We start from the raw sequence: 16,635 nt of genomic DNA on the forward strand, positions 1-16,635 counted from the left end.
TGCCAACTGCCAATTTCAACTTCCACAAGAAGACCTCTCACAAAATGCACAAGTCCTCAGTTACCATACAGAAAAAGGAACATTAATCAGAGTGACAAACCAAACAACTCATAAGCAAATAAATTCTAAGTTTTTTAATTGGCATCAAAACATTACTCACATTTAACTCACTAAAAATTAAATAGTCATCTTTATAAGATTGCTTTCGTGTAATTCACTAAAAATTAAATAGTATCTTCAATAGATTGCTTCCGTGTAACTCACTACTACACTCCAAAAAGCTTTTGTATCAGATAGAAATAGTGTAAATAGCTCAATCAAATGCAAAAATAACCTCTCATCTAGAAGAGGGATGTTCCCTTCCCCTTCTTATCTCCACCAATCTCAAAGTGTTTGCATCCCTGCAAAACAAAAAGATATGATAAAGGCATGTACTCATGTGTAAAAATAATGTAGTTTTAACTTTATATACTCTTTTCCATCAAACACCAATTTGAGACTAAAAAAGAAAATCTCATAGCAACTTACCTTGATTGGATGTTGTGAGACATGTTTACAAGACTGGCATTGCAACCTCAACACAATCTTCTTTGTTGTTTTTGCCTACAACATTTGCAAAATAACATAATCGTGAATTTACTAATCTAAGGGCTTTATATGTTGAACAGTCCACCATTAGAAGATCATAATATTATAAAGGCAAATCATATTAGTAGTCATAAAGTTCTGCTTACTTTCTTGTGAAAGACAGGTTTTGTTTGGCCTCCATAACCTGATTGTTTTCGATCATACCGACGTTTTCCTAAAAAAATGAAGTAAAACTAGTGATCTAATTTCGCTGTCTTACCCCAAAATAAAACAAAAAAGCAAAAATGAAAATAGAAAAACTTTGGCTTTTATATCTAGATAATACAAAAGGAAAGACTCACCCTGGGCTGCAAGATTGTCCTTGCCTTTCTTGTACTGAGTAACCTTGTGCAAAGTGTGCTTTCTGCATGCTTTGTTTTTGCAGAAAGTATTCTTAGTTTTTGGAATGTTCACCTATCAGAAGATTAGCATAATACAAGGTCAAAGAAGTATTAATACCTTGAAAAACACGAGCATGAACTAGTCATGTTAAAGAAAAAGTTAAATTTGGAGATTCATTACTAATCTCAGTAGTGTGCACTCTTTCAATTAATGTTCTGATGGGAAACTCAAGAACTGGTGATTTAATAGTTTAGAACTGTTTAGTATACAGAAGTCAATACTAATCTAAGCACAGTACACTCTCTTCAAACTGTGAACACAACTAGTAATAATTTAGTTTCGAATTCTAACAGATTAAGCAGTTAACCATAAAATATTCAAGCACCATTCTAATTATGGCAGCAACAATAATAAACACTTAATTGGGAATTTAAACAGAAGCTGCAGTTCACTGTACACATTCCTTGAACACCAATCTAACTGTGAATATGAATGATGCAAACTTGTGAAGATAAAATTATATTATTAATACCCCTTACTTAGTTCAATTTGTTTTCTTAATATAAAGAAAAAGATTACAAACAAGTCAATTTCCACTCAGAAGAAAACTACACCATATATGTCATTAGTACATAAAGATTTCTTCTTGATGGAAAAGAGTATATAAAGTTCAAACTATATAAAGATTACACCCAAGTCAATTTCCACTCAAAAGCTTCCAATTCCACATGAAATCAACAGGCTTGTAAGCATTTTCCATACATGTCATTCAATATATGCAGGGAACAAATTTCGGGAGTAAATAGAATCTTTTAAAATCATTTGTTTAGACCTTGAATCAAGTCCTCCAATGAACAGATTTCACTTCATGAAAATATGGAAAGACTTATCAAGCTTCCATGAGCTCATTTTCTTTGGTGCTTTTTTTGCCAATGCATCCCAACTATTTAAAGGGTCAGATAGATGCCAATTTCCCCACATTCTTTGCACCACAAGCTATCAAACTAGCAGCATTGAACAAATTTTATGTTTCTCAACATGTTCTATTGTTGGATAGATTTATCGATAAATTCCGCATGGTGTGTAACATAATCAAATTTGTCAAATCTCCTGGGCACACACAAATTTAATTTTAGAAAGAATGAAGCTTTTGATTTCCAATTTTCTATCACCAACACAGTTCTCTCATATCTTTCTTAATGCATAAGATAAGTGCACATGTAGAAATTCTATCTTGAGATGGAACACCTCTAAAACTATCTGGATGGGATAGGTAATGTCCTGTGTGTATATTGGAAACAAGCAACTGCTAGACTGATGATCAGTTGTTCGAATCCCAGCTGGTCTGTGAAAGTTCAACATTGTATTAGAGTCAGGCAAGGTTAGGAGGGCCAAGCACCTCCGGTGTAGCCTAAGAAGATTCACTCCAAGAAATCCACACCAGATCAATTATAGGCTAGCCATAGAAGGCTGGCTAATAGCTCAATAGAGCACTTCAGTAGCAAGTGGAAGGACTTAAGTTCAAGTAACTCCAGATTTGGCCTCTGTCAGAGGTTAGATGCCAAAGCAATCAATGTCTTATAGCTAAGTTACCGATGCTGGTTCTGACACCATGCCTAAAGTGGTTTAACAAAATAAATTGGTGCATTCTTATCCTGTAAAACCTGGGGTCGAGAGTGATATACTCAATGAGGATCCTGAGAATATACCTCCAAATTTTTTGGATGGATTCTATGTCATAGTAGGTGTCAATCTTGACAAGATTACCTTTCTCCATTTTGTCCTTGACAAAAATTCTAACTGCATTGGTCGACATCTTTTTGTCCCTATAGAAATTCATGCCTTCTTGGGGAATGTTAGTCACCTCCGCAATCAAGCCCTAAGAAATTTGATGGGTGACACCATCAATTTTGACTCTCTCATTGCTCTATGTTTCTTTTGCATGATTTCTAATAACTCCCCCTCTAACGAGCAATTTAGCAAATCCTTTCATTATTAAAATGGGATTTTATTTGTACCCTACATTCTATCTTGTTAGATCAACTCAATCATTGTAACCAAAAAAATTTCTCCATTCATCCATGTCATCACCGAGTTTCTGGCAATGGCATCATTGGCAAACCAGTCAGAAATCGAGTTGGCTTCCCACTAAGTGTGGCTTCTGTGAGTCTTTTTGAACTTTCCCAAGTTAGATTTGATGTCCTCTATGATGTTGGAAATCATCCAGGAAGGCACAAATTGACCTTTGATGCAATTGATGATGTTTAGGGAATCACCCTCAAGCCACAAATGCTCGATCCTGGAGGCCAAGGCCAACTTAACAATATGTCTGGCCAGACTAGCTTTCATAAAGTGGTTTTTCTGGTGACCAAGAGGGAATGAAATGGCCATGAGTCCTCTACCTGAACTATTTCTAATTATGCCTCCACTTCTAGCTACACCAAGGTTCCCCTTTTTTGCCTTGTCAAAGTTGGCTTTTTTTCATTCCTCAGGGGGAAAAGACCATCTTGCTTCCTATATTCTCATGGCCCTATCTTTCTTAATAGATTTTTTGATTCCACCTTCCTTGATATTTCCTCCTTTCATTATTGCAAAGTTCTCTTGAATGAGACCTTTGATTTTCTCAGCTATTATGAACTCCGGAGACTCTCTTTCTCTAAATATTCTGTTGTTGTGCTCTTTCCAAATTCCCTAGTAGAAGTGTGGGAGAGTCCAAGAACTCATTAACTAAGAGTTCAAACCAAAGTGATGGCTTCTCTACTGGCAGAAGAAGTCCAAGATACTGGTTGGGGGGCACCAACTTAATCCAAGATCCTTAGTTAAGAAGATCCACACCTTAGAAGAGTAGGGGAAGTGGATGAATAAATGATTGACCATTTCAAGTTCATGCTTATAGAGGCAACATCTATTGGTGATAATTTGGCTTCTCCTGGATAAATTATCCAAGGTTAGAATTTTGACTTGTAGGAGGAGCCAGAAGAAAATGTTGATTTTAGGTGTGAGACCATAAATCCGAGCTTTGGCCCAAATAGGTTTCTCCATCCTATCCCATAAAGAGAAATAACTAGAAGCAATAGAATAAAGTCCATTCAAGGTGTCTCCCCAAATAATTCTCAGATTTTTACTCACTAACTTTTGTGTCAAACCTTTCTATGCATTGCTCTGCCCATCTTACATATCTGGGGTGGTTGATTAGTGGTCCCTGACACGTCTAGTTGTCTTGCCAAAATAAAATTTTGTCACCTTTTCCTACTTTCCATTTGGCCTTGGAGATCTTATTCCAATTGTAGGACCCCTGGGGAATCTTAGTCTCATAAATCGGGAAAGTGAGAGATTGTATTCTTAGATATTTCTCAAATAGGATATCCCTCCAAACACCTGTACTTTGAAAAATGCACCATAGCTATTTAGCTAAAAGGGCATTATTGAGATGTCTAATTTTTCTGATACCTAGCCCCCCATGGAATTTTGGAAGGAAAACAAGGTCCCAAGAAACAAGGTGGTATCTCTTGTGATCTTCAGACCCAGAGACTCTCATGCTAATGTTATGTTCTAGGACCTCTAGGTGCTTTTGGAGCTTTTGGAGACTTGGAGCATTCTTGCATTGTAGGTTAGTTCTCATTCTAGTTGCATTATAGAATACCTTTTAGCATAGTTTCCTTTATGCTTTAGCTTAGTTCTTCTTGTCAGTTATTACATTTCATTTAGTTTAGATCTTCCATTTTCATTGCATTCATTGTGATTCTTGGATGCTAATACTCTTTATCTCATCTTTGAATCTCTCCATGGTGCACTTTGCAAGGGTTGCATATCTTGGTTCATTTGAGAGCCACCATCTCATAGTCTCTTGCACATCATAGATAGAGAACTATAATCCACCTCTTGTGATGCTCTCTTTCATGGGTATTCTTGAGAATAATGTTTATAGAAGTGTGACACATTTTGTACACACAATTGGCCTATGGAATTTTACTGATATATTTTTTATTAGGTTTTTCCATGTAAGTGTCATGTTATGTAATTTATCTCTTCTAGACTAATTTTTACGTTGCTATATTTTTCATTATAGTAAGTAACTTGTTTCATTCTAGAATAATCGTAAATAAATAACATAAACTAACCTTCATCATTTATTCTTCTTGTCCTTTTAGATCTACACACATCTATATGAATTAACTTCAAAGTTTGTGGGGTAGAATATTCCTTTTTCTTGAGATTTGTCCTTGTCTTTGTTCCTAATTAACATTCTCTATACATAGTGTTATAAATCTTGATAATCATTGGTGAATCTATAATAGTATTCAAAGAACTAGTCTTTATCATGTTGTGAAGATTGATGTGTCTCATCTCTTATTAGATATTTAGTATTCACTACTCTGCATAAATAAATAATTTATCCCTTTATTTTTTGATGTATTATAAATTATCATTTATCCTTACAACTTGTACAAATAGCCTTCTAAAAACCTTGATGGTATCACATCTAAACTTGTGAAATATAATCTAGTACCCATTTCTACAGTGCGAGTTAGAACAAATTATGTCTCAAACCTTTATCATAATATTAAACATCATTAGTTTTATGCTTTCCATTAGTGAATATGATTCTCTTACCACAAATAGGTGTAGCTTCAAATTCATTAGAAAACTTAACTAGTATATGATTTTTTATTTGAATTTGAGGAACTTTCCTCTATCACATGTCATATGATTTTAATATATAGAATAAATCATCCCCAATTTTTTTCTTCACTTAGATGTAGTGTGGTCCTCACAGCTATTGACCTTTCATAGTTTTAATGATATTTTGACTTCCAAACCTCTAGTTTCCATTCTCTTTAATTGCTAAGAACAAAAAATTATCATTTGAATCATTTGCAACTTCATCTTATGATGAATAGGTCTCAGGGTACTAAACAAAGAATTCTCTTATGCTTATCATTTTCATCAATGTTACTATTTATATCACCTCCTATATAACTAACCTTCTTTTTATTTCCATTAAAGGATTCTTATAGTTATCCTCTTTAAGAGTGCATCTAACAATATAATGACTTATTCTTCCACGATTCAAGTATTTGAAAGACAAATTAACATTAAATTTTCTTGATCCTCCTTTTAATATTCTCATTAAGTTTTATTTCTTGTCATTTGGGTCATTTCTTGTCTAAGATACATATTTAATCTTCTTTATAGCCTTGGATACAACATCTTTATTTGTGTTTTGACTACTTTTAATTTTTTGTAATCTCAAAACTAAAGATTAATTCATTGACATGACCTAATTCTTATATATCCATGTTATGAGTTTCCTCAACAAAATAGAATTTTGGTTTATAGGCTTTAGTCATAGTTCTCATTACTCTCTTTGAGACATCATTATCTTCTATGATTCTGCTAGTACCTTTGATTGCACTTATACTTAGTGTTGGTAGATTTCAATATTTTCATCTTTAGATATCCTTAGGATTCCAAACATATTCTTTAGACTTTGCAACTTGACTTTCTTGATCCTTTTTTCTCCTTCATACACACTACTTATTTTTTTCCCAAAATTGTTTTGTAGTTATGTAGTTCATAACCTTCAATTTTTTTGAAACTCTAGGCACTAGTTATATGATTTCTATCTTTTGCATTATTTTTGTGTACCTTGATCTCATCTAGACAAGGAGAACCAACTAGATTTGTATATCCTTGCTTCACGATATGCCAAATTCTAAATGGAATGAAGTCCAAATATAATTCCTGTAATGCCTTGCCAAGGGATCCAAAGAATTAACCTAGAATTTCACTAAGTTTAGTAGCATTTTTTTTTTCTAACATGAAAGTAAATACCACATATAACTTATGCACAATAACGGAAGCAATAGCAATGTCCATCTGAAATTAAACATAACATACATAATAGATTACATTCTTTAAGATCCCTTAAAGTTGGATTACATCTAGATACATGAATCCATCTAATACAACATCCACATGAAATAATAATGATAAGTCCAATGTTTATACATTACATTTCAAAATGCTCAATCATCCACTGTACATGTCACAGGGTATGACAAGCTCAAAGATTATACATACATAGAATAAGGTACATCATCCTATTCTAATCCATGATACATCAAGTAAAGATAATCACATGGTACACATGATACATCATCATAGAAGGTCAAACATAATAAACTAAGTGCACAGTTCCTCCCAACCATTAATAGCATCATTCGACCATCGTGGATCCTAGCCATCCCTCCGTGCGTAACATTCCAAATCATCGAAGAGATCATTGGTACTAACATAGTAGGAAAGTCACTCCTAACATATACAACATCATATGCAGAAAGTAATCTAACATGCAAATAAAATCATAAAATAACATAATATAACATATGTTAATCATCAATGAAAAGGATACATATCCACCATCATGTAGGACGCATCAGCCACGATGTCTCAATGAATCTCAAAATGATAAGAGTGGAAAAATACACTACCACTCGACTGCGTGGTACCTAAGTGGTCCACTCCCACCGTGCTGAGGAGATAATCTCAAGTCCCAAACAGGCTATCCAAAATCACATAGTACAAATTTCTATAAGTCCAAGAATCCTAAAAGTATACTAACTCAAAGGTTCCAAACACAAAATCTAACATCTAATCCCAAAGGCACACAATGACATGTAGGAACCTAGTATGCAAGCGGGAAAGTGCCATTGCAATTATCACATACAAGTTACCCTGGTAGTTAGCTAAACTCCATGGGTCCATACTGATCTCATGCGGCCACTAGTATCCTCTCATATTGACGAGGCATACTACGAAATGCAACGTCGCAACCATGTGCTCTCACTACTCCCATCCTAGCCTGTATAAGCACTCAAGGCATGGGTGAGAACAAAAATCTTATCTTTTTAGGTTCATTCAGTTAGTATTAGGTGTGAATGTTATCACTTATTAATCCAACTTACAATGAGTTACCCTGGCAGCCTCTTAGGGCCCCGGCCCCCATTGCAAGCCACTTCTCGTCACTACATGCAGATATCCTACCCTAACGCTCATGGAATCATAAATCTCAAAATCACAAAAGATAATCCATAATAAAATCATCAAATATGCATAAAAGCATCAAATCTCCATGAGCAAACATCCATAGAAAATCATGAACACAACAGCTCTCTATTGGCAACTGAAGTATCACTGATAATCAAAGTATCCAATGGTTCTCAATAACCAAAATATATCTCAATCATACTAATGGAAGACTCCAAAAATGGTTGAGTCAAACATGTCACATCATGACATCATCAAGAATAAATCTACATCATAGTCCCATCATGGCAACTAGAAAATAACCAAGGTTAACTGATCGATGACCAAAATAATGGTTAAGTTAAGTGTCTCGTACATAAGAATCTCAACTATAACAATCAATAATTACAAACAATACATAGAGCATTCCATCACATAACCATGGTTGGGTTTATAAAGATCGAGATTAAAACATCATCATGACATCACAATCACATAACTCCCAAGCCTCTGGTAGACATCCTATAACTCGTCAACACTAGTCAACCCAAAACCCAAACAATAACATAACGAATACACAATGTAAACACATGTTTTGGTTTTTCTAAATTTACAATTTGAATTTAAATGCAAAAGTCTCAGTTTACGTTTCCAAGTTTAGAGAAAGAATTTGAAGGAACATTTATACATTTAGAATGAATACAAATCCATTCTTTAATTATAATTTTAATCCAAACGTCCCCCACCAAATCAATATTTAATATACTTAATAGAACAATTAATTTTAATCATGAGCCTTTGATGTAAATCAATTATCAATTTACAATTATAAAACATATAATCGTATTTAAATATTATATACATACTTATATATATTTATTAAAATATATACATATAAATACATATGTGAATATATAAATTATTTTATCATTTAACGAAATCGAATTAATCAAATTTGATTAATGCCAAAATTGAATATGGCAAACGTTTTTAAAAACAACACACATTACATAATATGACTGCTGGTACGCAGGACCCTACGGTCGCAGTACTTGTGACAAGGTACACTGCGACCGCAGTGGGGGGTGCAAGTCTCGTCCCCCCCCCCCAACTCAATGTTTATATTATTTTTAAAATCACTAACGCGATTTCCATTTGCGATTTGGTTTAAAATATTTATTAAAATGTTTTCGCCCACGGGTATGTTATCCATTTTTTAACAAATATATATTATATATACATATATATGTATATATGTATATATATAAAGGTATATATATATATATATATATATATATATATATATATATATATATATATATATATATATATATATATATATATATATATGTATGTATGTATGTATATATATGTAAAATTAATAATATCACAATATATGAGCATATATACATATATATAGTTCTATATATATATATATATATATATATATATATATATAAGTATAAGCAAATTGACAATATAACAATACAACTTCAATTTTTTCAGAATTCCCCCATAAACTTTTGATCTGCCAAAATTTCCAATGATTAATCTAATGGGTTTGACTATGAATCTCAACCCTAGCCCCGTGTTCTTTTTAGATCCATGCATATAAAAATTCTCAAATAAATTAATCTACCCATATTGAGAATGTACAATAAATTATGAAATTCTTCAAAAGACATTTGGAAGACACGAAGAAGACAGGGAATGCATGATGCGGAAATAGCATAAGTAAAATCACAAGAATCTACCCAGACTCTAATGCTAATTCGCTATTCTTCAGAAAACCCGCAGAGCAAGCTCCTCCCTTCTTCAAAGTTCTCGAGTCCTCCAATGCTCCAATTTGCACTCCAACCGCTATGTCTAAGCCTCTATGAATGCATGAATATAAAGAGCTTTCAGGAAACATCTAGAATGCTTCTAGAAATAGCTAGAAGGTGTCACCAACTAAGCATGGGTCTTTTCCAACCTTCAAGATGAGCCATAGGGTTGTAGACACCATGTGCTTAATTGATGCACTAACCCCCGTGTTGTTGACACTTGAGAAATAGAAAAGTGTGTTAACTCCCATGCAAGCTTATAACTCCAATTCACTTTTTATATAATTTCTATTTAAATATTTATAACTTCTATTTTAATCTTTATAACTTTTCATTTTAATTTTTATAACTTTTATTATTATTATTTATTTGTTACTTTATTATTATTTTATAATTATTATTAATTTTAATTTCTAATTTTCTTTTATTTAATTCTTTTTCCTCAATTAATTCTCATTTAATTAATTATAATCAAAATATCAAATAACATGATATTTTATATTAATTTTCTCAAATAATTAATTTATTAATTAAATCTATTTATTAAGACTTAATTAATATAAAATTCACCATAAACCTCCAAGATAAAATATGAAAACCCATCATAGAACAAATCACTCAAAATCAGTCTAAGGGGTTAAAAATCATGAATCATGTCATCCAACACATTCAATGGGTAAAATATCCAGATACTTGTCCTACCTTACTAGGACAATTGGCTTAAAGGTTTGGGGTTTGGACTTGAGAATTTATCTCCCTTCTCTTATCATTGAGATAGTATAATAGGGTACGCTCATCCCTGCAATTCAGAGAAGTCAATACCCGATACCTACAACCTATAGAAAAACCATGCATGTACATACAATATATAATGCTAAGCTAAACAGACAATGGTAGTAAGTGGTGCATCATGTAGATCCCGACTAAGCAGGTGACTACAACTCCCTTCCTTAACCACATCAGAAATGCCATACAATAAGAAAACACACACACCATACACATGCAAGTATGGGGTAAGTATCCATAATAAAACACATGAGATAATAACCATCAACTAATCATCAACCATAGTTGAAAACAATATAATGATCATCATGTATGCATGAAATGTAAAGTCTAAATGATCTCATCGCATAACCATTGAATCCATAACAAAATATTTGATAGTGTCAAAACAATACCACTAATCCATCAACATAAAATTAGTCCATCATAGTCTGATAATAACAACAACAATGTCCAAAAAAGATGTGAACGAGGGTAGGCACTACATCCACCCCCCCTTGGGTTAGGCTTACTCCTGGAAGCCTACAAACAGGTAGGGATATAACTCCCTCAATCTAGCTGCATCCTCCCAAGTAGCTGAAGAATCATCAGTAGGGTCCCATTGGACCCTTACCTGCTCGATGGTTCGACCCCTGAGGGTCAACTCTCGTTGCTCCAGAATACAAACCGGCTCCAAAGCCAACTACCTGTCCTCTACCTGCAATGCATTCCAATCAAGAACATGTACAATATCAAGTATATACTGCCGAAGCACTGAAACATGGAAAACATCATGAATGCGAGCTAGGCTGGGCGATAGAGCAAGGTGGTAAGCAACTGGGCCAATCCTCTCTAGAATCTCGAATGGTCCCACAAAACGAGGTGCTAGCTTAGAACCCTTTCCATACCGGATTGGACTCTTTCATGATCGCACTCTCAAGAAAACCTTATCTCCCACAAGAAACTGCTTATCAGTCCTATGAGCATTAGCATACTTCTTCTGCCTATCATGTGCCGTAGTCAAGTGCTCACAGATATGCACCACTTGTTGCTCCATATCACAAAGCATCTTAGGACCCAACAGGATGCGATCCTCTAGGCTATCCCAACTCAATGGTGTACGATAAGGACGTCCATATAATGCCTGAAATGGTGCCATGCCAATAGAACTATGATAATCCTCCCAATGTGTCTACCTATCCATCACATACATCCGTAACATATCTTCCAAAACTTGATTCACCCTCTCTGTCTAACCATCAGTCTCTAGATGATATGTCAAACTGAAGTTTAACTGCGCTCCAAGCTCATGCTGCAGTGATGTCCAGAATGCAGATGTGAATACAGGGTCCCTATCAAAAATGATCTTTTTAGGAATACCATGTAACCTCACAATAAACATAAAGACATTAGCTACAGAAGTTGCTATGTAGGAAGACCTAATCAGTGAAAAATGCGCCACCTTAGTCAATCAATCAATGACGACCATGATAGCATCATGACGTCGAACTATCATAGGTAATCCTATAATGAAATCCATGGAGATAATATCCCATTTCCAAGAAGGAATGAGATTAGGCTGCAAAAGTCCAGTTGGGTGCTGATGTTCTACCTTAACTCTCTGACACTCAAGGCACCTAGCCAAAAAATTAGTAATATCTCGCTTCATCCTAGAACAAAAGAACAAACATCTCAAATCAGCATGCATCTTCTTGACACCTGGATGTGCTGAGTAAGGTGAACGATGGGCTTCTTCCAGTATCAAGGTGTGAAGCTCATCTAAAAATGGCACATATATCCTCCCCAAATGTCTTAATAGACCATCTAATTCTCGAACATAACCCACAAACTTACCTTCCAAAGATCTTCCTGAATCTATCTCTCTACACACTTCCTGATACCAAGAATCTGTAGGAAGTTCCTGAAGAATTCGACTTCTCAAATCCACACTAAGGGTCATCGATAATACCACATGTCTCCTGCGAGTCAAAGCATCTGCCACCACATTCTCCTTACCCTAAATGTACTTAACCTCAAAGTCATACTCGCATAGAAACTCCATCCATCACCTCTGGCGAGCATTCAAATTAGGTTGAGTAAAAATGTATTGAAGACTACGATGATCACTGTGTAGATCAAATTTGTGCCCCAACAAGAAATGTCTCCACCTTGTCAAAGCATGAACTACTGTTGCTAACTCGAGATCATGCGTAGGATAATTTAACTCATGATCCTTGAGCTTGCGTGATTCATACGCAATCACTCGTCCATTCTACATCAACACTGCCCCAATCCCTTCAAGAAAAGCATCTGTACATACCATGAAATCACCTTCTGGATCAGGTACAGCTAAAATTGGTGCACTAGTCAAAAGCTCCTTGAGCTTCTGGAAAGCTTCCTCACATTTCTCTATCCATACGAACTTCTTTCCTTTCTTTTGAAGAGAAGTGATAGGATGCGCTATCCTAGAGAAGTTCTGGACAAATCTATGATAATAACCGGCTAAACCCATGAAACTACGAATCTCTGACACATTAGTCAGTGTAGGCTAATCTATTATCACCTAAATCTTTGTAGGATCTACTGAAATACCATCACCTAAAATAACATGCCCTAAATACTAAATCTTCGATTTGAAGAATTCGCACTTAGCTGCATTGGCATAAAGCTGATTATCTCTCAAACACTGCAATACCAACCATAGGTGTTCCTCATGCTCTTTTTGAGTCTTAGAATATATCAATATGTCATCAAGAAACATGAGTACAAACCTGTCCAGATAAGATCGAAACACACCATTCATCAAACTCATGAAAACTGATGGAGCATTAGTCAACCCAAAAGGTACCACTGTGAACTCATAATGCCCATAGCGCATTCAAAACGCGGTCTTGTGAATATCTGCTTCCTTAATGTGAAGCTAGTGGTATCCTGACTTAAGATCAATCTTGGAGAATACTGTAGCTCCCTTGATATGATCGAATAAGTCATCAATCCTAGGTAAAGGATACCTGTTCTTAATAGTCACCTTATTCAACTGTCTATAGTCAATACAAAGGCGCAAAGAACCATCTTTCTTCTTCACAAAGAGCACTGGAGCTCCCCATGGTGATACACTAGGTTGAATGCTCTCTTTGGCCAGAAGTTCCTCTAGCTGAAGACGTAGCTCACCCAATTCCTGTGTAGTCATGTGATAAGGAGCTTTAGAGATAGGCTCTGCCCCAGGAATCAAATCAATACTAAAATCAATGTCCCTCTTCAGAGGCATGCCTGGAACCTCACTTGGAAAGACATCGGCTTACTCCGGCAAAATTGGGTGATCTAAAGTCCCCCTCATGGGATCTTCCTCATCAAGATCATTTACCATGACAGAAAATATCTGACATCCCTTACAGAAACTTCATTTCAATTGCAAAGCAGAAATCATCCGCAAAGATATAGGCCTCGGTATCCCAACTATCTGCACATCATTCCCTTGGTCGTCTTGGCACAAAATAATCTTCTTCCTACAATCTATACTGGCTCTATGAGATCCAAGCCAGTCCATGCCTAGAACCACATCATAGGAACCAAGGGGTATGACTCGAAGATCCACTATTGTATCAAAGCTTCCTAAGCTAAGCCCACACTTATGAACTACAAAATCTGTGGAGACCTTAATAGTTGAGGCTAGTTCCACTTGCCAACCACGATCTTGCTTCACCGCATCCAACTTACACTTAGAAACTATAGATGGTGAAATAAATGAATCTGTAGCTGCTGAATCAAACCATGCTAAAAGAGAGATACCTCTAATAGCACCTATGGTCTCAACCACTATTCCTTGATGATCTGCCTGATGTTGATCAACTACTGCAAAAACTCTATGAGCTCTACCTACATCACCAACTGTAGGCTCTGAAACGGTAGGTCTAGGTCCTGAAAACTGAGGTGCTCACTGAGGACATTGAGCTGCATAATGTCCAATCTGACCACATGAAAAACATTTCATATTTCTGCCAGAACCTCTTCCCATAGGTGGTACATTTGATTGCTGACGACTGTTCCTGCTCACAAAAGACTAGCTACTCTGAGCTGGCTGATTGGACTGATTTTGTTTATTGTGTTGAGCATTGTGGTTGTTCTTGGTGCTAGAACCTTTGCCACCGCCTTGAGCTTGAGAATTTGATCCCTTCTATTGTTGTGTCTGCTGAGGATGCTGCTGATACTGTTTCCCCTTAGAGAAAGAAAACTTCTTGTTACCACCTGAATTGTAGTTTCTTTTAGATCCTGATGCTCCTGGGGCTCCTACAAAACCACCTTGACCAAGGTTGACACTTTTCTCAACAAGGATAGCTCAATGTACCACATCCTTGAGGGTTTTTGGCTCAAATACCTTGACTCCCCCAATAATATGGTTATTCAAACCCCTAATAAAATGTTGTGTCAATTGAGCTGAATTTTCACTGAACCCTGAAAAAGACATGAGCTCATAAAACTTACACTCATACTCAGTCATTGACAAAGTGTATTGTCTAAGATTATGAAATTCATCAGCCCTTTGTTGTTTCCATTCTTCTAGTAGGAATCGTTCACGAAAACTCTCTAGGAATAACTCCCATGTGACACTGCTCATATCAATTCCCAACTTCTTCTCCTCTATCATCCACCAAGTGGCCCCAAAATTCTCTAGATTAGTGATTGCAAATCTTGCCTTAACATTGCTGTCGAACTCTTGCATGGCAAAAATCCTGTTGAGAGAAATAAGCCACTTCTTGGCCACATAACCAGAACCTTGCCCATTGAAAGGCTTAACCTTGGATCTTATAAGATCCTTCATCTGAGTGGACACAATGGACCTCTGACGATCCTTCTGAGGACTTCTAGATTTGGGTCTATGCTCTTGTTCTGTCTGATGCACTTTGGGTTGTTCTTGAATAGGAGGTAAAAATTCTAGAATAGTCTGCATCATCTGTCTCAAACCAACCTCTTCAGACTCAGCTTGGTCCTCTCTAAGGCTCTCTTCCTGCTACCTACTAGAGTGCTCTTCCCTACTCTCTACATGAGTCGATCCCTCATGGGAAGACTCATGGACACTGATAGCTCTGCCACGACCACGGCCTCTAACAGAAGACCTAGTCCCAAATACAATCCTACAAAAGTACAAGGTACTAAGTTCAGTTCTATGTTTAGGTTTAAGTTAAAATTTCCAATTTTTGAAACTAAGTGTTGAAGTATATTCAAGTAACAGTTCAAGTTCTGCTTCAGTTCACCTAGATCAAGTTCAAAAAGATACACTTAATAGTTCAAAGTTCTAGTTGTTCCAAAATACCTAGAGCTCCCAATGTAGAAACTCGGGCTTCGATACCAAATGTAATGCCCTGCCAAGGGATCCAAAGAATTAACCTAGAATTTCACTAACTTTAGTAGCATTTTTTTTTTCTAACATGAAAGTAAATACCACATATAACTTATGCACAATAACGGAAGCAATAGAAATGTCCATCTGAAATTAAACATAACATACATAATAGATTACATTCTTTAAGATCCCTTAACATTGGATTACATCTAGATACATGAATCCATCTAATACAACATCCACATGAAATAATAATGATAAGTCCAATGTTTATACATTACATTTCAAAATGCTCAATCATCCACTGTACATGTCATAGGGTATGACAAGCTCAAAGATTATACATACATAGAATAAGGTACATCATCCTATTCTAATTCATGATACATCAAGTAAAGATAATCACATGGTACACATGATACATCATCATAGAAGATCAAACATAATAAACTAAGTGCACAGTTCCTCCCAATCGTTAATAGCATCATTCGACCATCGTGGATCCTAGCCATCCCTCCGTGCGTAGCATTCCAAATCATCGAAGAGATCATCGGTATTAACATAGTAGGAATGTCACTCCTAACATATACAACATCATATGCAGAAAGTAATCTAACATGAAAATAAAAGCATAAAATAACATCATCTAACATATACTAATCATCAATGAAAAGAATACATATCCACCATCATGTAGGATGCATCAGC

The 16,635-nt window shown here is 35.5% G+C and overlaps 1 protein-coding gene across 1 annotated transcript in view; it reads right to left on the reverse strand.

Annotated features, from left to right (window-relative positions):
* Positions 1 to 225: 225 nt before the first annotated feature.
* Positions 226 to 16,635, reverse strand: part of LOC149579636 (large ribosomal subunit protein eL42z/eL42y-like) — a 41,819-nt gene continuing 25,409 nt past the window's right edge. The window contains exons 2-5 of the mRNA XM_089802360.1: positions 930 to 1,041; positions 735 to 802; positions 529 to 603; positions 226 to 401 (exon numbers count right to left, since the gene is read on the reverse strand). Coding sequence (XP_089658486.1) covers positions 342 to 401; positions 529 to 603; positions 735 to 802; positions 930 to 1,041 — 315 coding nt within the window. The 3' untranslated portion in view covers positions 226 to 341. The remainder of the gene's footprint in view (positions 402 to 528; positions 604 to 734; positions 803 to 929; positions 1,042 to 16,635) is intronic.

This window comes from Cupressus sempervirens, chromosome 1, assembly GCF_028749045.1.
Source record: "Cupressus sempervirens isolate cs-2001-9-10 chromosome 1, ASM2874904v1, whole genome shotgun sequence".
Taxonomy (NCBI): domain Eukaryota; kingdom Viridiplantae; phylum Streptophyta; class Pinopsida; order Cupressales; family Cupressaceae; genus Cupressus; species Cupressus sempervirens.